The sequence below is a fragment of the Triticum dicoccoides genome, chromosome 7B (assembly GCF_002162155.2).
Source record: "Triticum dicoccoides isolate Atlit2015 ecotype Zavitan chromosome 7B, WEW_v2.0, whole genome shotgun sequence".
Lineage (NCBI taxonomy): Eukaryota > Viridiplantae > Streptophyta > Magnoliopsida > Poales > Poaceae > Triticum > Triticum dicoccoides.
Window position 1 is genome coordinate 369,982,244 of NC_041393.1, and position 23,261 is coordinate 370,005,504.

A 23,261-nucleotide genomic window follows, 5' to 3' on the forward strand; every position below is an offset into this window, starting at 1 on the left:
GCTTCCTGCCCGCGGTTGGGGAGCCTTGCTTCCTGCACGCCGTCGCACAAAGCGCGGACCGCGCGCCCCCCTCGACTCGAGAACGCGCGGCAAGGTCGCCGAAGACGGGGTAGGCTTGGGATCGCCGCCGGCAACGGCGCGGTCGCTCGCTGCGCCTAGCTGTACAGGAGCCGTTGGCATGGCTCCGGAGGTGCTAGATTTGTGGCATCGGTACGCATGTTATACTGGAAGTGTAAGGATGGCCGTGGCCGCCTTTAAATAGTGGATGTCGGTGAGGCCAAGCGTCCGGTGCATTAATGCACGGGTGTCGGAGTTGGTTTCTCGGCCGGCAAGCCTGTTTAACGGCGGCAGACGGAGGGACGGACATTGAACTGGTGTGGTAGATATCCGTCCCGTCCCATCCAGTAAACGTCTCTCTGGCATTGAACAGACACGAACATCGAGGAGTGGAGCGGGCGGCGCCCTCGGCCGGCGAGCCGCTTCAATGTCGATGCCAGCAACAGGTCACGTCTACTCTGGGCCGGCGTCAATGTGGAGCAGTCACTGTAGAGCGGCATGAACGCAGGCAGCTGGCTTCGGGCGGGAAAGGGCGTGGGTGAGGGACAAGAGTTTGGGTGGGCTAGCTTTGTCGGAAGCGGGCATGGCGACTGGTTTCGGGCGGGAACGGGTGCGGACGAGGAAGAGGAGTTTGGGTGGGCCAGGTTTGTTGGAAACGGGGGTGACAACGTTCCGGGCGCCCGCATAACCTTCGTATCTTCCCCACCACCGTCCGATGTAGAAAGCACGGCATCCGATCTACGGGCTGACGCGTCGCAGATGCATGGTGGACTCCTCCAGCCACACCAATTTCTTGTCCGGCAGATTATAAAACTCATGGAGAACCTCGCCTCAAAGCAAACTGGAACACAATAAGGTCTCGGGACGAAGACGCGCAGACCGAGCACACACTTAAAAGAGAAACCTTCCCACCACCGTCCGATCTAAAAGCACCGCGTCCGATCTACGGGGAGACGCGTCGCCGTACCCGTCGCGGACTCCTCCAGCCAAACCAACTTCTCATCCGGCAGCTATATAATTCATGGAGAACCTCGCCTCAAATCAAAGCAAACAGGAACAAGCAAGGAAAGCCGTCTCCCGACGAAATCGCGCAGATCGAGCACGCACCCGAACGATCCCGGTTCGCTTCGCTAGCTGACTCGCCGCTCGCCGCCCGCCGCCGGGATGTTTCTCGTGGATTGGTTCTTCGACGCTCTGGCGTATTTGGGGCTGTGGCAGAAGGATGCCAAGATCCTCTTCCTAGGCCTCGACAACGCAGGCAAGACCACCCTCCTCCAGATGCTCAAGGACGAGGTCGGTATACATACGATTCCGATCGATCTCAATCTTGTGGGTTCTGGTAATCTGCTGACTTTGTTCTTGTGTTACGCATGCCGATTGGTTATGCAGAGACTGGCGCAGCACCAGCCGACGCAGCACCCGACGTCCGAGGAGCTGAGCATCGGGAAGATCAGGTTCAAGGCGTTCGACCTCGGCGGCCACGCGTTCGCGCGCCGTGTCTGGAAGGACTACTTCGCCAAGGTTTGCTCAGATTCCTCTGTTTCAGTCACGGAGCATGCATGCATATCCTCTGTTTTCCTACGTACGAACACTGTGAAGAGGATCGAATTGTTTTGCTTAATTCATCTTAATTTGAACAGAGCTTGAATTCAACATCATGTAACTAGTAACCTAGTTTGCTCTGTTTATCTTAGTTTGAACCTTTGGGATGGCATAAAATATATAGGCGTGCTCACGGCAAGTTTTATCTTCTTTCATCTTTCATCGAGACCTTATCTTGCTTGCAGGTTGACGCCGTCGTGTACCTGGTGGACGCTGCCGATCGCGAGCGTTTCAACGAGACCAAGCAGGAGCTGGACGCGCTCCTCTCGGCCGAGGCGCTCTTCAACGTGCCCTTCCTCGTGCTCGGCAACAAGATCGACATCGCAAGCGCATTATCTGAGCACGAATTGCGCTACTATCTCGGGCTGGAGTACCACACCACCGGCAAGGGCAACGTCGATCTCTCCCACAACGGCAGGCGGCCCCTAGAGGTCTTCATGTGCAGCGTGGTCCGGAAGATGGGCTACGGCGATGGCTTCAGATGGATGTCGCAGTACATCAAATAGATGGAGCAGAGGAAAGGCATCTCTGTTTCTTCTTGTGGCGCTACATATGTACAGTACATTGCAGTTTCCATGACCAATCAACTTGATTGCTTAGTGGCTAGTTTGGCTTAGTCTTTTTGTCAGTCTGTTATATTCCTGAAGCCTAGATCCGGCCTATACTTTTGACTCCTGCTTTTGTTAAATATATTTTTGAATATTCTGAAAATTTCCCAATGGTGTCAAAATATTTGTGTGGGTAGGCGCACATGTGGTGGTCAGAGTAGGCAATATCTTAACCCTACTCAGCCAAATTTGGGGATTTCTTATTCGTGAGATGTGACCGAGCACGCCTCATATTTGGCACTCTGCATCCGCATATCTTATATCCGGCGCTTTATATTCATACTACACATACAAACGTTAATTTATCCTACGTGATCAAACGACGGACAACAAAAATTGGCTGCAAAGGAACAACTCCAGCGTGGAGGAGCGGCCAGCGAGGGAAGGAGACTATGATGTCCTTGCGTCACTGCGCGCGACCCGAGAGGGTCCAACTCCAGCGTTCGCGCTGCGCTGACGCGGGAGCTGCGGTGACGCTGCAGATCCGGAGCTGCCGCCGGTCTTCACCTTTGACCGCTCCAACGCAATGCGGAGGGCCATCTTCTCCTCGTAGTCGAGCTCCGAGCCGGAATCGCTGCCAGAGCTGCTCATCGTCGTGGATGGGGTCGGAATCGGAGAGGGAGATGAGTGGACGAAACGGGAGAGGGAGAGAGTGAGCTAGAGTTTGAGCTCACCGCCCGGATTGGGGTTTTTTATTGGGTCGGTGGTGGGCCGGGCCTGTCAGGCGGACGCTCCCGGGCGTGCCTGGGCCGCCCCATATCCGCCCTATATTTGGGCTGGATATGAGGGGTGTCGGTCAGCCCGGGCGTTTGTCTGCGATTTGAGAGGTCCGGTAGGGTAGATTTTTTTTACCGGACAGCTTGCCCGGACGTTTCAGACAGGTATGAGAGACCCGGCTGTAGATGCTCTTAGACCGGTGAAAATTAAACCCATTGGAGAGGTGCTCCATCCAATTCACAAATTTTCACTTCTTTTTGTTTTTGAAACGGAGGATTACCTCCGGGCCTCTGCATGAAAATGATGCATGCAACCATCTTTATTAAGTTATTCAACAAGAGTCTGACAAAATAAGTATAAAAAATTACCCCAAAGCCACCTTAAAATCGCTACACTTATAAGTATAAAGATGTGTCCTAACCGCATCAGGGAACACCATCTAATCTGGTGGCCCCAGGAAGCCACCCGCCTGGCAAGCTGAGGTGCACCAACCAGTCTAAGTGTCCTACAATGCATATCGCATGCGCACACTTTAGGATCTGCCATCTTCGGTCGTCACGTCTTCACGGAGGGATCATTTGCATAAGTATATGGTCTTCAAAATATTATTTTGGCCACTGATTTGATACATGTTGTATATTACAGATATATGTGATTCTACAATCGACCATCTTTTGACATATAATCAAATTATAGATCTTGATACTTAAATGTATTTTGGTAGGGATGTTCCGATATAGTATTAGCTTGATGCTAGCAAACCAATGGTATTAATTGTTTTAGCGAAACTTTGTTTGAAATCATGGTCTTTCATAAAGGCCAACGCTAGGCGCCGGTCGACCGGTCCAAATTCGGCCGGTCGCCGCGCGGCCGTTGGATGCAAACAATAGGCACCGTCCGATGGTCTTCTATTTCTTTCCCGCACACACAGTCAACGCATGAACAGGAAAAAAATCTCCTCTGCCTTTTAATAGCGAGTTGAGGCCCTCACCTCCGCCTCCAACCCACACGCGTGCAGTTCCGCGAGGCACAAAAGCAGCATCCCCTCGACGCCAGCCCCGCTCCTCGCAGCATCCGCGCCGTGTCTGAGGCCCGTCCACATCCTCGGGATGCAGCAACCTCCGCCAAACACAGGGAGAAATGGCGGCAGAAACCTCCGCCGCGCCGCGTAGCATGTGTCGTCCCTCTGTTTACGGCCGCCGCTGACGCTCGCCCCTCGTCGGTGCTACGTCCCCTCGCCCCCTGTAGATTCAATGGCGACGACGCCATAGCTCGCAACCAACAACGGTGATAGCAAATTTTTGTGCTGGTTCCAGCAAAATTAAAAACGGTGGAAGCAAAAATTCAAAATTGGGCGATGTTGTAGCAAAAACCGAAACACCGGTGGCAGCAAAAATTGAAGGTGGTTCCAGCAAATCAAAATGACATTGGTAGCAAAAATGCAAAATTGGGCGTTCTTCCAACAAAGCAAAAAATACCGGTTGTAGCAAAAATGCAGCTGGTTCCAGCAAACCAAAACGCCGGTTGTAGCAAATTGCAAAAAATTGGCGTCGATTCCAACAAAACCGAAACGCGGTTGGTAGCAAAAATTTGGTCTGGTTCCAGCAAAACAAAAGACGATGGTAGCAAAAAAAAGTAAAATCGGGCCAAATCAAAACATTGTGGTAGCAAAACTGAGCGCTGGTCCCAACATCTGGTTGCCGCAGTTGTAGCACTCGCCGGTCGTGGTCACCAACCGCCACTTGCCCATCGCAGCTCACAACACGGTGTGGTCGCGCAGTAGCACACGTCTGAGCTGAATCTCATGTGGTCCATGGAGGATTGTTGCAGGAAGGAAAGAAAACAACATAAAGGAGAGCTCAACTCGAGGGATCCATGGTGGTTTGTGAGGGGAGTGGAGAGCTAACTCGTAGGACTTGCGGGGGCGACTGCGGCGGAGCACGGCAAGGGAGCGGAAGCCGATGTCGCGAGCATCCAAACAATGGTGTGCTGCCTCCTCACTCTCGCATTCCCGATCCAGAAAAATGAGGAAGGTGTGGTCAGGAGTTGTCCACGGGGTGTGTTTGGATGAGGAAAAGATAAGGTGTGCCGAGTAAAAAAAGAAGGCGGTGCGTGGGACCCGATGTACACGTCGCGCGTGATGGAGTGAGCATTGCATGCGCGAGGCGACCGGCGCTGCGTTCGGCCGGTCTGTCGATCTCAAACGTTTCCCCTTTCATAAATATCTTCAGCTTTCCCCCTTTTATCATTCGCCACACTATAGTGGTGTTTTTCTATTGATATCTCTAGATATTTCCACACCACCACATCTTAACCTATGTGCATGTGTGTGTCATTTGCAAATGGATGCAAGGCAATGCAACGTTGATACATATTACCTTGAATTGCCATAACATTCTCTCTTACTCACACTTGTCACATATTGATTCTTTCTATTTGCGTCTGTGTTGTTTTCTCAATGATTTATATTTCTTTAGCACAACCAGTTAACCATGATTTGTGCTTGCAACGCCAATGGATCATTTTTTGAAACAATCTTTCATACCATCTCCAATTTCTCGACCTTTACTCTGTGTCCCTGAGCAACTATATTTGGCTATATTATTGACGGTACCATGCCAACGGGATAGCAACAGAGGGAAGACTCAGCCCTGCAGCCACAGGGTAGCCCGGGCCTATTGCTCACGACCCACCGGTCATACTGATACGTCTTCAATGTATCTACTTTTCCAAACTCTTTTGCCCTCGTCTTGGACTCTAATTTGCATGATTTGAATGGAACTAACCCAGACTGACGCTGTTTTCAGCAGAATTGCCATGGTGTTATTTTTGTGTAGAAATAAATGTTCTCAGAATGACCTAAAACTTTACGGAGATCAGTTTTGGATTAAATAAAAAATATTGGCGAACGAATCAACCAAAGGGGGCCCACACCCTGGCCACAAGGGTGGGGGCACGCCCACCCCCTGGGGCACGCCCTCTATCCTTGTGGGGCCCCTGGACCTCCGCCGACCTCAACTCCAACTCCATATATTAACGTTCGGGGAGAAAAAATTAGAGAGAAGGATCATCGCGTTTTACGATACGGAGCCGCCACCAAGCCATGTTCTTCCTCGGGAGGGAAGACCTGGAGTCCGTTCGGGACTCCGGAGAGGGGATTCCGTCGCCATCGTCATCATCAACCATCCCCCATCATCAATTTCATGATGCTCATTGCCATGCGTGAATAATCCCATCTTAGGCTTGTTGGACGGTGATGGTTTGGATGAGATTTACCATGTAATCGAGTTAGTTTTGTTAGAGTTTGATCCCTAGTATCCATTATGTTCTAAGATTGATGTTACTATGACTTTGCTATGCTTAATGCTTGTCACTAGGGCCCGAGTGCCATTATTTCACATCTGAACCTATTATATTTTCATGAATATATGTGTGTTCTTGATCCTATCTTGCAAGTTATAGTCACCTACTATGTGTTATGATCCAGCAACCCCGGAGTGACAATAGTCGGGACACTTCCCGGTGATGACCGTAGTTTGAGGAGTTCATGTATTCACTAAGTGCTAATGCTTTGGTTCGGTACTCTATTAAAAGGAGGCCTTAATATCCCTTAGTTTCCAACAGGACCCCGCTTCCACGGGAGGGTAGGCCAAAAGATGTCATGCAAGTTCTTTTCCATAAGCACGTATGACTATATTCGCAATACATGCCTACATTATATTGATGAATTGGAGCTAGTCTGTGTCACCCTATGTTATAACTGTTGCATGATGAATGCCATCCGACATAAGTACCCATCATTAATCCATTGCCTACGAGCTCGTTTCATATTGATCTTTGCTAAGTTACTTTTCCATTGCCACTGTTACGATTGTTACAAAACTACTACTATTACTTTTGCCACCGTTGTCGTTACTTCCATACTACTTTGCTACTAAATACTTTGTTGAAGATATTAAGTCTTTCAGGTGTGGTTGAATTGACAACTCAGCTGCTAATACTTGAGAATATTCTTTGGCTCCCCTTGTGTCGAATCAATAAATTGGGGTCGAATACTCAACCCTTGAAAACTGTTGCGATCCCCTATACTTGTGGGTTATCAAGACATTTTTCTAGCGCCGTTGCTGGGGAGTATAGCTCTGTTATATGAGTCACTTGGGACTTATATCTATTGATCACTATGAGGAATCTGAAAGACAACAAAACCAAGATCTATCCCTCAACTATGAGGGGAGGTAAGGAACTGCCATCTAGCTCTGCACTTGATTCACCTTCTGTTTTGATTAAACTTGCGACACCTACACCTGCTATTGATTCTGATATGTCGCATGTTACTGATGATGCCACTTCTGCTATGCATGATGCTTATGATGATACTACTTCTCTGCTTGATAATATTGTGCCACTAGGTGAATTTCTTGATGAAACTTGCTAGGGTTAGAGAAAATGAAATTACTGAAACTGATGATATTATTGAAACTGATGATTGTGATTCTCCCCCTAGATATGAATTTCCTATTGTACCTGGGGGTTATATTATGGATGAAGAAACTGCTAGAGACTTCTTTGCTTGCAATGATAGAGATGATCTTAAGAAACTGTTAGCTAAGCTGAAAGAAAAGTCTTTGAATGCTAGAATGCAATATGATCTTGCGTTTGCTACTTCACATATCTATGTTACTGATAAGGATTATGAACTCTGTGTCGATCCTGAGTTAATTACTTTGCTTCATTCTGATCCTTTCCATGGTTATGAATCTGAAACTATTGTGGCACATCTTACTAAACTGAATGATATAGCCATTCTATTTACTCATGAGGAGAAAATCCGCTACTACTATATTCTTAAGTTGTTTCCTTTCTCATTAAAGGGTGATGCTAAGATATGGTTTAATTCTCTTGCTCCTGGTTGTGTGCGTAGTCTCCAGGATATGATTTACTACTTTTCTGCAAAATATTTTCCTGCTCATAAGAAACAAGCTGCCTTAAGGGAAATATTTAACTTTGTGCAAATTGAAGAAGAGAGTCTCCCACAAGCTTGGGGGAGGCTTCTCCAATTACTTGATGCTTTGCCTGATCATCCTCTCAAGAAATATGAAATACTTGATATCGTTTATAATGGACTAATCGATGCTTCCAGAGACCACCTAGATAGTTGTGTTGGTTGTGTTTTTAGGGAAGAATTGTTGAGCAAGCTGAATTGCTATTGAATAATATATTGAGTAATGATAATGATTGTACACTTCCTGAACCAACTCCTAAGCCAACTCCTAAGCCAACTCCGAAGAAAAGAGGTACTCTATTTCTCAGTCCTGAAGATATGCAAGAGGCAAAGAAATCTATGAAAGAAAAAGGTATTAAAGGTGAACATGTTAAGAATTTACAGCCTATTGAAGAAATACATGGTCTTCATAACCCGACACGGGTAGTAAATGTAAATTCTCTCTATATATTTGATGAGGGTGATATTCCTCATAATAAATCTGCTAGTGAATGATTGGATGAGTTTGATAACTTTATTGTTAAACAAGAAAACTTCAATGCTTATGTTGGTAGACAACTGAAGTGTAATGCTTATATGGTTGAACACTTGAGTGATTATATGTCTAGAGTTAAAAGTTGTCTTAAGCTTATTAGTAAACATGCTTCCATGGTTAAGACTCAATTAGGAAAAGTACTTAAGGCACGGGATGATTTGCTTAATGAGTTAAATAATAAGAACAATGGTAATGATGTTAGAGTTATGACTAGAAGTGGTAAAATGACTCAGGAACCTTTGTATCCTGAGGTCCATCCTAAGAGAGTTGAGCAAGATTCTCAGAGAATTAATACTGACGCACCTAGTCCTACTAAGAAAAAGAAAAAAGAATATTGATAGGACTTTGCATGCTTCTAGTGAACCTGTTATTGACACACTTGAGAATCCCAATGATATTTCTATTTCTGATGCTGAGACACAATCTGGTGATGAACATGAACCTAGTGATAATGTTAATGATGATGCTCAACCTAGTAACTATAATGATGTAGAGATTGAACCTGCTGTTGATCTTGATAACCCACAGTCAAAGAATGAACGTTATGATAAGAGAGACTTCATTGCTAGGAAGCACGGTATAGAAAGAGAACCATGGGTTCAGAAACCCATGCCTTTTCCTCCTAAGCCATCCAAGAAAAAGGATGATGAGGATTTCGAGCGCTTTGCTGAAATGATTAGACCTATCTTTTTGCGTATGCGCTTGACTGATATGCTTAAAATGCCTCCTTATGCTAAGTATATGAAAGTTATTGTCACTAATAAAAGAAAGATACCGAAAGCTAAAATTTCCACCATGCTTCCTAATTATACTTTTAAGGGTGGAATACCAAAGAAACTAGGAGATCCAGGAGTACCAACTATACCATGCTCCATTAGAAGAAACTATGTTAAAACTGCTTTATGTGATCTTGGAGCCGGTGTTAGTGTTATGACTTCCTCTTTATATAGTAGACTTGATTTGAATAAGTTGACACCTACTGAAATCTCTTTGCAAATGGGTAATAAATCAACTGCTATACCCATCGGTATTTGTGAGGATGTGCCTGTTGTGGTTGCAAACATTACTATCTTAACGGAGTTTGTTATTCTTGATATTCCCGAGGACGACAGTATGTCGATTATCCTGGGTAGACCCTTTTTGAATACTGCAGGGGCTGTTATTGACTGCAACAAAAGCAATGTCAGTTTTCATGTTAATGGTAATGAGCACATGGCACACTTTCCGAAGAAACAACCTCAAGTTCACAGTATCAATTCTATTGGAAAAATCTCAACTATTACTATTGGAAGTTTTGAATTCCCTCTTCCAACTGTCAAAAAGAAATATGATATTCTTATTGTTGGGGACATGCATATCCCCGTTGAGGTAACCTAGTGTTATTCGAAAATTCTCTGGTTCCATGTCATTCGGAAGAAGTTTGTTAATAAGACTTGATCAACCTTGTTAATGGATTCCTTTTGATGAGCATGAGATGGATGAATTTAGGAAGCACAACTTTCTGTACCCTCCTTTTACTTTCTGTTACTTAGATTAAATAAAGCAAAAATAGTAATTTATATTTGTTTTTTGAATTATCCATGCAATAAAAAATACCCCGGAAATAAAAGTTCTCCAAATGCCCTGAAAATTTAGTATGATTTTTTTATAGAATATTTGAGAATTTCTGGCACTGAGAACACACCAGGGGATGAACCAGTGAGCCACAGGGACGGAGGGCGCGCCCTACCCCCCTGGGCGCGCGCCCTGTCTTGTGGGCCCCATGTGGGTCCCCTCCACTTATTCCAGCACCCATCCACTTTGTCTTCCTCCAGAAAAATCATCCCGTAGCTTAAACCCGTGTTCTTGCTCATTTTGCTGCCATTTTTGATCTCCTTGCTCAAAGCTCCATTCACAAAACTGCTTTGGGGAATTTTTCTTCGGTATGTGACTCCTCCAATGGTCCAATTAGTTTTTGTTCTAGTGCTTTATTTATTGCAAATTTTTGCTGCTGTGGTGACCCTGTTCTTAAGCTTGCATGTCAAATTTATATGGTCCAAAGTAGTTTTGATGCATGATATAGCCTCTAGGAACTTGTGGGAGTAGTTGCTATCAATTTTGTTGAGTTTGGTTCACTTTTATTTTGAGTCACTAAAAACTTCAGAAATTTTTCAGAGGAAGAAAAATGTCTAGGAAAATGTATCAAGGTGGTTGTTCAAGGAAGCAAGCACCGAGGCTCGCGATACGAGAGCCGGACCTTGAACCACCAAGAGAAGCTCAAGTGCGGCCTTGTGAATAGTCATCGGATGAATTTATGGTTCATGTAGGCTTCAAGGATGAATTTGATGCATATGTACATAATGTTGATCTTGAGGACTTCGTATCAGATAAGTGCCAACAATACTATTACCTCACCGATTCCTTTGTGCGGAGGTTTGAGTTTTTATCTAAGTGCAATACACATATTGTTTTATTCGATCTTTATGATAAATCATATACCATGGACCTTGAAGATTTTAATACTGCTTGCAAGATCCCACAGTGGGGCGTTTTTACTGAGCCTCACAAATCTGAATATAATGATTTCCTTGCTAGCATCACTGTGGGAGAAACTAGAAATATCACACAAGCTACCATATATAGGGAGCATTCACTTTCTTGCCATATATTACTTTGCTCTCTTTATAGGTAGATGCATTAAAAGTAAGCATGATCATAGCCACCTTTGTGTTCTAGATCTTAGTGTCCTCAAATGTGCGGTGTTGGGTGATAAGCGATATAACTTGGGGGCCATTATTGCAAGGAGGTTACATCTTAATGCTAAATATGGAGAGTTATTTGGTGGGATTTATGCAACTCTTTTAGCTAATTATCTTGGTGTATCTATAGGAGAGAATGACATTGATTTCCACATACTTTTCTAGATTATAATGTTGTGGTACGTTACCAGTTTCTTGAGAGGAACGACCAGCCTCTCCAGTACCGACTAATCTTTGACAGACGGCATGATGTCCATATTACCCTTCCTGCTCCAGCCTTCTTTAACTTTCGGGAAAATGGGAGATATTTTAGAACTAGAGAGGAGGCAAACGAGTATGAGAGAACAGTGGAGGTCGTTCGCCTCCAGGAAGCAGCTCGCCAGGCAGTAGCTGCCACAGCACAATACGACCCCAAGTATGATGTCGGATATCATCCGGGCCAGTGGTGGCCCTAGACCAACTTAGGCCAAAAGCCTAAGCTTGGGGTAGTACATATTTCTGACCGACATTACATTCATGTTCACACACTCATTCTAGTTGTCAGTGTTCATACTTTTTCATTGTATTACCCATGCTAGTTTATTTTGTTTTCTTGATTTCTTCTTGTCTTTTTGAAAAACTTTGAGAAAAACAAAAAATTAGTTGTAGATTCTAGTTAGTTTACTTTCATGTCTTTGTAATAGTACTGTTAAAAGAAAATCCAAAAGGATTTCTCGTTCTTGTTTTCCTTGTTGGGAGCTTTCCCATGTAAATAGTTTTTCTCATCCTTGTTTTATTCTTCAGAAAACAAAAACTCCAAAAACATTTCAGTGTGTTTCTTTGAATTTCTTTTCTTTTCTTTGGGGGTCGAGAGGAGAAGACCACAATGAAAATGATGAGTGGCTCTCATATGCATTATTGTTGATCTAACAAAGAGCCCATATTATATTGTCGTCTCTTTTGATTAAATGTTTGCAGATTCCAGCTTAGTCCAATGCACGTGCACTATTATCATTATACACACCGTTCGGTCATGCAAGTGAAAGGCAATAATGACGATATATGATGAAACGATTGAGATGAGAAAAAGCTAGTATGAACTTGACCTATCTTGTTTTTGTAAATATGATTAGTTCATCATTCATGATTCAGCCCATTATGAATGAAACATGTTTGCAATGACAAATAGAGATTATAGTTACTCATGACATGCTTAAGTAGCTAGGAGTTTATAATGGTTTACCTGGCGTGCCAACATGCTATTAAAATGGTTGTGATCTAGTATGATAGGATGGCATCCTCCTTTGAATGATTCGAGTTGCCTGACTTGGCACATGTTCACACATGTAGTTGAAACAAAATCAACAGAGCCTCCACGATATTTATGTTCATGGTGATTTATATCCTACTCATGCTTGCACTCAATGTTGGTTCATCTCAATGCATGTTTATGATTGTTGTCGCTCTCTAGTTGGTCGCTTCCCAGTCTTTTTCTAGCCTTCAATTGTACTAAGCGGGAATACTGCTTGTGCATCCACTTCCATAAACCCCAAAGTTCTTCCATATGAGTCCACCATACCTACCTATATGCGGTATTTACATGTTGTTCCAAGTAAATTTGCATGTGCCAAACTCTAAACCTCAAATGAAATTCTGTTTTCTATGCTCGAATCGCTCATGTAGCAACTAGGGTTGTTTATATCTTCCATGCTAGGTGGGTTATTCTCATGATGAGTGGACTCCGCTCATTATTCACGAGAAAATGGCTGGTAATCGGGATGCCCAGTCCCATGCTCAAATCAAATCAAAATAATTCCAAACAAAACTCCCCCATGATTGTTGTTAGTTGGACGGTACCAGTTGTTTCGGATCAGCCCAGGAGTGTACCTGTTGGTGGTGGGGGAGTATAAACTTTACCATTCTGTTTGGGAACCGCCTATAATGTATGTAGCATGGAAGATACCGAGATCTCTTGGTTGTTATGTTGAAAATGAAAGCATATCACTCAAAATATTATTTATCTCTATTTCAAAACTTGAGCTCTGTCACCTCTGCAAATCCCTGCTTCCCTCTGCGAAGGGCCTATCTATTTACTTTTATGTTGAGTCATCATCCTCTTATAAAAAGCACCAGTTAGAGAGCACCACTGTCATTTGTATGCGTTGTTATTAATTGATATTGAGTATGATTGTGACTGGATCTTGCCATGAATTACAATGTCTAGTCAGTCCTTGATCTTCAGGGGTGCTCTGCATTTATGTTTTGCGGTATCAGAAAGGGCTAGCGAGATACCATCTTGTTATATTATATCATAATTGTTTTCAGAAAGTGTTGTCATCCGAGATTTATTATTACTTGCTAGTTGATTATGCCATTGATATGAGTAAATGTGAGACCTAAATGTTATTGTGAATATGGTTAGTTCATAATATTTGATGAAACATGAATGCTGGCTTTACATATTTGCAACAACAAGATCAGAAAGAGTTTGTAAAAGTTTTTCTTTATCACTTTCAGTTTATCAAGTGAATTGCTTGAGGACAAGCAATGGGTTAAGCTTGGGGGAGTTGATACGTCTCCAACATATCTACTTTTCCAAACTCTTTTGCCCTTGTTTTGGACTCTAATTTGCATGATTTGAATGGAACTAACCTGGACTGATGATGTTTTTAGCAGAATTAGCATGGTGTTATTTTTGTGCAGAAATAAAAGTTCTCGGAATAAACTGAAACTTCACAGAGATCAGTTTTGGAATAAATAAAAAATATTGGTGAAAGAATCAACCAAAGGGGGTCCACACTCTGCCTACAAGGGTGGGGGCACACCGACCCCCTGGGGCGTGCCCTCCATCCTTGTGGGCCCCCTAGACCTCCACCGACCTCAACTCCAATGCCATATATTCACGTTCGGGGAGACAAAAATCAGAGAGAAGGATTCATCACGTTTTACGATACGGAGCCGTCGCCAAGCCCTGTTCTTCCTCGGGAGGGCAGATCTGAATTCCGCTCGGGGCTCCGTAGAGGGGAATCCATCACCATCGTCATCATCAACCATCCTTCATCACCAATTTCATGATGCGCACCGCCGTGAGTGAGTAATCCCATCGTAGGCTTGCTGGACGGTGATGGATTGGATGAGATTTACCATGTAATGGAGTTAGTTGTTGTTAAGGTTTGATCCCTAGTATCCATTATGTTCTAAGATTGATGTTGCTATGACTTTGCTATGCTTAATGCTTGTCACTAGGGCCCGAGTGCCATTATTTCACATCTGAACCTATTATGTTTTCATGAATATATGTTTGTTCTTGATCCTATCTTGCAAGTTATAGTCACCTACTACGTGTTATGATCCGGCAACCCTGGAGTGACAATAGTTGGGACACTTCCCGGTGATGACCATAGTTTGAGGAGTTCATGTATTCACTAAGATGGTGCTTGGATACGTTTTATTCCAATGACTAAAAGTAGTGGGACTAAAACTTGCTAGCCTCACCCATGCTTGGAACCAAATACTAAAGAGACTAAAATCAAGTTAATGACCATTTATTATCCTCCAAACCCTCCAATCCAAAACTCACCTGTGTTAAAGGAAAGGAGTTCAATGAGGAGAGAGAGGACTAATCCACATTTTAGTAGGGGTATCCCTGACTAGAAATATTTAGTCTCAAGACTAGTTTTAGCCCCTCTTTAGTCAGGGGTGCTTGGAACTTTAGCCTCTTAATAAGACTATTTTTAGTGAGACTAAAATAAGTCCCTTGGATCCAAGCACCCTCTAAGTGCTAATGCTTTGGTCCGGTACTTTATTAAAAGGAGGCCTTAATATCCCTTAGTTTCCAATAGGACCCCACTGCCACGGGAGGGTAGGACAAAACTTGTTATGCAAGTTCTTTTTCATAAGCACGTATGACTATATTCGAAATACATGCCTACATTATATTGATGAATTGGAGCTAGTTCTGTGTCACCCTATGTTATAATTGCTGCATGATGAATGCCATCCGACATAATTACCCATCATTGATCCATTGCCTACGAGCTTGTTTCATATTGATCTTTGCTAAGTTACTTTTCCGTTGCCACTGTTACGATTGCTACAAAACTGCTACTATTACTTTTGCCACCGTTAATGTTACTTCCATACTACTTTGCTACTAAATACTTTGCTGCAGATATTAAGTATTTCAGGTATGGTTGAATTGACAACTCAGCTGCTAATACTTGAGAATATTCTTTGGCTCCCCTTGTGTCGAATCAATAAATTTGGGTTGAATACTCTACCCTCAAAAACTGTTGCGATCCCCTATACTTGTGGGTTATCACATACCATGGTGTATCATCAACTTGGAGAACAAGATAAGGAATCCACCAAAGATCTAGCACAGCTACCTTAGATAGGCTAGATCGTGATCGACTCGGACTCATGTAAGCCGAGCCTCCTCCCATTATACCAATGGAAGTTTGAGAAGAAGCATGATCCCCCCAATTAGGACGACCTCATACTCACCACACCTAATCATTGTTATTCAACGCATTGTACACACAAAACCCTTATTCTCATACGATGCTAGGTCAATACAATCAACACAAGAAGGAGTTTGGTATTATCTCATCTAAGAGGGCTTGAGACTTTGGTAAATTCGTCTCATGTGCATCCCTCTAAATTCCGAGTACATGATACATCCCATGAACAATATTGTGGGAAATTTAGTGCAACAATTATTGTGGTGTTCATCCATTGGTATTGTCACCACATGCTTCCACGACGCCATAATGTGAGCCTAGCTGAGTGGGCATAGAATCACATAGTATGGGAGGATAAATTCTCATGCGCTCAAATTTAGGTTCAGACTTTCATAGTATCATGGCCTCTCCAACAATTTTCTTTAGAAGTAAAATGTATTTATGCATGTATGTTTGTTAGAAAATTCTAAAACATCCTCTTTCAACACACATGTCATAATTGACTCTTTTAATTTTGCCCATGTTATTTTTCTATGACTCATATCTAATAGCCTAAATGAAACAACAATGTTTTTGTTTCCAAGTTTAAATGTTGCAAACGATATTGCTTTTCCTTTGTATGTCGCATGGATCACACACGTAGCACACTAGGATATGTCTACCTACATTGATGTCTCTCTCAACATACACATGCATGTTGATGAATCGAAATAATCCATGCAAGTTGATAAATCGAAGGCATTCTATGTTGACAGTTGACATACTTGACTACATATTGCATGATGAGAAATCAAACTCTCCATTTTACCTAAGCTTTTATTCCATCAATAATCATTTTAAATTTCAAATGTGATTTAAATGGCTTATTTTTCATGTAAAAAATAAAATTTGTACTCTTTGATCTAATAAAATAGATTTAAAAAAAACATGATCCCATATGGTTAATGTTTCAAATCCTAACCTTTTGTAGTCTTCCTAAAGTACACATGAAAATAATTTATTTCAAATGTTTATGAAAATTGCATACTCGATGGATCTAATGACTTAGTCTTTATCTAATATCATAGACCAACTACTAGTAAAATTACAACTACCAATAATTTTTTGAAAATGATATTTTGTACGCCTATGGATCTCTCGTCTCTTAGCCATGCGCGACATAGTTTCCACTCCCATTTAGGTTGTTGCTTTCATGTTATGTTTTTGACTAGACCATGTCCCAGCTAAGTTCTTGAGCACCTCCCACATATGTGACCCCTACTAGCCATGGGGGCTACATTGCATATATGTGTGTGGTAGGGCCTAATCACATGGAATTTTGTGATCTATGTCATGCGTATGATGATCTATGGGACCGACAAAGGCCCCTTTGTGATTCGACTGGGGAGATCAATAAGCATAAATAGCAGAACTAGCAGAACACACGGGGATTTACCCAGGTTCGGGCCACTATGAAGCGTAAAACCCTACTCTTGCTTTGATTGTATTTGATGTGAAGTCCATGTACAAGGAGCTCAGCTTGCCAGCAAGGTGCGCAAGAAGTGCAGCCACGCATGTAATTGAACAAAGTGTCGACCTTTGTAAAGGTAGTCATGGGCCTCCTTTTATAGTGAAGGGGTCACCAGAGTGGCAAAATAGTCTTTACACAAGGTAAATAGTAGCTTGATACGTCTCCAACGTATCTATAATTTTTTATTGTTCAATGCTATGATATTATCTGTTTTGGATGTTTATGGGCTTTAATATGCTCTTTTATATTATTTTGGGACTAACCTATTAACCGAAAGCCTAGTGCCAGTTTCTGTTTTTTTTTGCCTATTTTAGAGTTCTGCAGAAAAGGAATACCAAACGGAGTCCAAACAGAATGAAACCTCCGCGATGATCTTTCTTGGACCGAACGCAAACCATAAGACTTGGAGATCAAGACGGAGACGTAACAAGGAGGCCACGAGGCTGGAGGGCGCGCCCAGGGGGGTAGGCGCGCCCCATACCCTTGTGGGACCCTCATAGCTCCATCGACCTAGTTCTTTTGCCTATATATACTCTTATACCCTAAAACATTAGGGGGAGCCACGAAACCACTTTTCCACCGCCGCAACCTTCTGTGCCCGTGAGATCCCATCTTGGGGCCTTTTCCGGCGATCTGCCGAAGGGGGATTCAATCACGGAGGGCTTCTACATCAACACCATTACCTCTCCGATGAAGCGTGAGTAGTTTACCACAGACCTACGGGTCCATGTTATTAGCTAGATGGCTTCTTATCTCTCTTTGATTTTCAGTACAAAGTTCTCCTCGATGTTCTTGGAGATCTATTCGATGTAATACTCTTTTGCGGTGTGTTTGCCGAGATCCGATGAATTGTGGATTTATGATCAAGATTATCTATGAATATTATTTGGTTCTTCTCTGAATTCTTATATGCATGATTTGATATCTTTGCAAGTCTCTTCGAATTTTTTAGTTTGGCCTACTAGATTGATCTTTCTTGCCATGGGAGAAGTGCTTAGCTTTGGGTTCAATCCTCCGGTGTCCTTTCCCAGTGACAGTAGGGGCAGCAAGGCACGTATCGTATTGTTGCCATCAAGGATAAAAATATGGGGTTTATATCATATTGCTTGAGTTTATCCCTCTACATCATGTCATCTTGCTTAATGCGTTACTCCGTTCTATATGAACTTAATACTCTAGATGCATGCTGGATAGTGGTTAATGTGTGGAGTAATAGTAGGAGATGCAGGCAGGAGTTAGTCCACTTGACACGGACATGATGCCTATGTTCATGATCATTGCCTTAGATGTGCACTTTTCTATCAATTGCTCGGCAGTAATTTGTTCACCCACCATAATACATGCTATCTCGAGAGAAGCCACTAGTGAAACCTATGCCCCCCCGGTCTCTTTTCCATTATATTGCATCTCTTTTCTATATTATTGAATCTCGTTTACATCTTGCTAGTTTTCGATCTACTATTTTGCAATCTTTACTTTCAATCTATAAACCAAAAATACCAAAAATATTTACTTTATTATCTCTATTAGATCTCACTTTTGCGAGTGGTCATGAAGGGATTGACAACCCCTTTATCGTGTTGGTTGCAAGTTCCTGATTGTTTGTGCAGGTATTCGGTGACTTATGCGTCGTCTCCTACTAGATTGATACCTTGGTTCTCACGTGTTGCATCACCCTTTCCTCTTCAAGGGAAAACCAACGCAAGATCAAGAGGTAGCATGGCTACAGTGCCAAATACCTAACTCTAACGGGTTAGGACAAATGCATTAAATGCACCATGGGGTGTCGTGCTGGTGAGGCTTCTGGTAAGGTTGTCTCTCCTTTTGTGTCGTTCACCCAACTACCATTGGTATCATTAGAGTTGTGTGTTCGGCGGTGAGCTGACGGGTGACTAGACAAGCTTCACCTAACCGTCTGCCCGCTCGACACCTATTTGACAAGCGAAGGGCTGGTCGCTGAGGTGGAGCGGTGGCAAAGCAGTGGGAGCTTCTCGGCACGAAGCTTGTTGGGCCCTTGCTTGCCACCAAATAGCTTGCCGGCAACCAAAGTCTTCATCTTCAATACTAAAGTAGTACTTAGTACTGCTCAATGACCTGTCTTGAGGCCTCCTTCATGGTTTTGTATACCGAGTCTAGAGTCTTGTTTGTAGTAGTCCTCCGGCAAGACATGTTGTCGGGAAGGCTCCCACTGCCTGTGCACAAGTCAGGGTACTAAGGCACCCATGTCTTGGTACACCGACAATCTAGATGCTAGTGGTGGTAGAGTGAATTATTATTGTTCTTTCATGTTATTATTTTTTAGTGTTTTCAACTTTCAGCCTTTTTGAAATTTTGCTTATTCTAGGAGTTAATTGTATGTTGGTACCACACTTCAGCACCTACTCATGGATTGGTACCACCACTCAAAAGTTTTGCAGCCCAGTACCAACTCAGGGCCTAAGTGATGCAAAACAGGCTAAGTTGCATATAAACGTGTATTGACCGTGTATCCGACAGGTCGGGCCCACTTGTCAGGCGACACGCTAGCCAAATCGGCGCGTGGACGGCACGCTGACACGGATGAGTCCGACCGAACGGGCTAGGTCGAACCAAGCCAGCGGTTCGAACCCTAACTCTCGTCCCCTCTCTATCTCCTCCTCGCCCTACTCTCTAGAAATGGCGACGGGGAATCCTGGCGGCAGTGGTGTGTGCGGCGGCTCGAGCAGCAGTGGCAGTGTGGGCGGGTACGGAGATCTTCCTGGCCTCGGGGCTGATGCGCACACAGGACTGGCCGACGGCGATGGTGGTAGTTCGTCATACTACTCGAGCGGGAGGAAGAAATGGAGGAGGCCCCACTGACCATCGAGCTGCGCCAGCGGATGGTAGAGATCTGGGTCACCAATCCTATCACGAGCCATCACTAGACCCATTGATGTGGTGGAGTGCTGTAAGTCGAGTCCCTCTCCTCTCGTCTTTCTGCCAATTTGAGGGCTAGGGATAGTGTTACTGAAAATGTCCAAATTTGCTACCGCTTGTAGTTTGGATGATGCTATCTAGGATGTTAGGATTCACTTTGATGCCCAACATAATTTGGATAGGAAGATATGCAGTTCTGATCTCACTTTTCTGAATTTGTATGCACTATTGCATACACAAGGATTTACATTCTCTGATGAATTATATCACATGGAGAACACATGCATTGGAGAGCAGAGAGAGCATGGCCTAGTGTTGATTGACACAAACATTAAATTGCAGGAACTTAAGAAGCAGCATGAGCATACTTTAGTTCTGAACGTGTTAGTTACACCAACAACCACTAACATTACTGCAAGTCACAGAAATGATGAACTAGCAACCATTATTTATGCACCACCAGTTGTGTATGATCTCAGTGAGCCAGATGTGCTTGTTGTTGATGACCAAGGGGTTGTTTTCCAGAGTTAGTGCAGTAGCAATGTTGAACCTACTGGTTTTTGCACACAAGAGAGCAAAAACCTAGGTAAACAAAAGTTGAAAGTTGTGATGGAGGATGAAGTTTTGTTGGAGGGGGGACATTACAGTAGTGGTAAGTCAGAAGGGGCATATGACAGCGATAACTACATGGATAAGTACATGATTTCTCAAGACACAAAGATAATTGAGGGAAAGAGGCAAGCAGAGGAGGAACAACTAGCAGATGATGAAGATGAATATTCATATGATGAGTCAGAAGAGGAGGAACAACTGCATTATGAGGGTGACACTGAGGTTGAGGATCTATTTGAGATGGAGGGTAGGGAGGAGGAAGAGAGGGGGATGAAGAGGGGGAGGAGATTGTGAATGTGGAGGTAGCTCAAAAAATGCAGCTAGAACCTCCAAAGAAGAGGCAGAAGCTGCCAGTTAGGAGGTGCCCAACCACTAGAACACATTCTAGTGTCGTAAAGGAGTTGAAGCCAGATTTCACTCCTTCATCAGATGAAGAAGAAACTGGTTGGTTGTTGGATATGAAGATGATGGGCATGAGCCACGGGCATTTTCCCTAAAGAAATGCAAGAAGAGTAGGGCACAAAAAAGAAAACCTAGGATATGGTTCAATGACAAAATGGAGCAACCACACTAGCAATTATGTAAGTACATGTGCATCACAAATTATCAACAATTCAGAGATGCTCTGTTGAGCTTGCACATTTCACAGTCAATAGATTTCAGATACCATAGAAACTCTGACCAAAGGATCATTCCATGTTGCAAAAATGAGCACTGTCAGTTCTACATTGTTGCTGTTGTGATCAAAGGTGAAAAGACTTTTGTTATAAAAAATGAGGCTAGAGCACACTTGCCCTACCACTACAGAGTCATGAAGGGTTAGTGAAATATGGCTTGCAAATACCTATGAGTCATTGTTCAGGTCTGATCCAACCACTAGCATACAAATTCTGATTGATGCCTGCCAGGAGAAGTATGGTGTTGAGGTTCCTAAGCACATGGCCTATAGGGCCAAAAACCTTGTTGTGGAAGCTGTCTTAGGAGAGCACAAGAAGCAGTATCCCAGGATGAGGGACTACGCTCAAACCATCATGCAGACAAACCCTGGAAGTAGGGTTGTAGCTACAACTGTAGTTCCTAAATCAACAAAAAAATACCACATCCAGGGCCAAGGTTTCATGCAATGTTTTTCTCCTTGAACGGAGCAAGGGAGGGATTTCTCAATGGATGAAGACCTTTCATTGGTTAGTGAGTTGTTTCTTTGCTTTATTTACAATAACACACATTAACTTGTACATGATTACACATTTGCTTTAGTTTCTTTGCTATGTACTAACTTAATTGGTTCTTTCTTTGCAAAAACAAGTGTTGATCGATGCTTTATTAAGCTCACCACTAGTGCACAGATCCTTGCTGTCACTGGCAGAGATGGCAATAACAACATTTTTTCAATTGCATTTGCTATTGTTGTTCAGGAGGATACAGCAAATTGGTGTTGGTTTCTGCACCAACTGAAGATGTGTCTAGGAGGAGAAGTTGGCCAATTTTGGGACTTATACTATCATGTCTGATAGACAGAAGGTAAGACTGCATCCTTTGGTTTTATCTTCAAATATATCTGTATCGGTAGCTTAGTTTGCTACTAAATGCAGTGAATAGAGTATTTCCAAACTGCCACCAGAGATATTGTCTTAGACACTTGTATGCAAATTTCCAGAATGCTGGTTTTAGGGGGGAAGATCTAAAGAAATGCATGGATAATGCCAATTATGCTTACAATGAAGATAAGTTTAATATTGCTATAAAATGATTTGAGAAATGAGTGTGAGGATGATTGGATTTGGCTTAATGAAATTCCTAAGAAAACATGGGCTAGGCAAGCTTTTGACACTAATTGCAAGACAGATTTAGTTGTTAACAACCTATCTGAGGTGTTCAAAAAGTATATCCTTGATTTTAGGAAAAAGCCTATCAGGACTATGGTTGATGGTATTAAGGACAAGAAAATGGTGAGGTGGCATATGAATAGAGAGAGAGGAAAGGCAGCTTTATGGGAGATCGCATCACATTATGCTGAGAAGCTAGAGGTGGAAAAGGAGAGGGCCAGATGCTGCAAACCCATTCAAGCTGGTGTTAATTATACATGTGGTTGCAGAAAATGGGACCTGAGTGGCATACCATGCAACCATGCAATTTCAACAATTAACAAGGCTAAAAGGTTTCCAGAGGACTTTTTGTGTAAATTCTTCAAAAAAACATTTTTACCTGGCAGCATATGAACCTATGATCTTTCGTGTTCCTGTAACATCCCAAATTTTCAACTTGGAATGTTATACATTAGATCATTATTGCATATCATATTTTATTGCATTTTGGCTTGATCCTAGAAATTCTACGAACTCAAGGACCCATGGAGAGAGTTGGGGATTTCGTTATTTTCATATTTGAGTTTTCTCAAATTTTGAAAAAGGAGAGGATCAATTGGTTTGGATTATTTTTCCTTCCTAATATTTTTAAAATAAAAATATATGAGTGGAGATAAAATTACTTCTCCAATATAAAGGAAATATTAGAGGAAACATATTAAAATCAATTTAATACTT

General features: G+C 43.0%; 1 protein-coding gene across 1 annotated transcript; it reads left to right on the plus strand.

Moving 5' to 3' along the window:
• Nucleotides 1-1,124: 1,124 nt before the first annotated feature.
• On the plus strand, nucleotides 1,125-2,361 carry LOC119340488 (GTP-binding protein SAR1A-like). Its single transcript, XM_037612408.1, has 3 exons — nucleotides 1,125-1,350; nucleotides 1,447-1,578; nucleotides 1,845-2,361. The coding sequence occupies exons 1-3, from the start codon at nucleotides 1,222-1,224 to the stop codon at nucleotides 2,163-2,165; spliced, it is 582 nt and encodes a 193-aa protein (XP_037468305.1). The 5' UTR covers nucleotides 1,125-1,221; the 3' UTR covers nucleotides 2,166-2,361.
• Nucleotides 2,362-23,261: the final 20,900 nt, after the last annotated feature.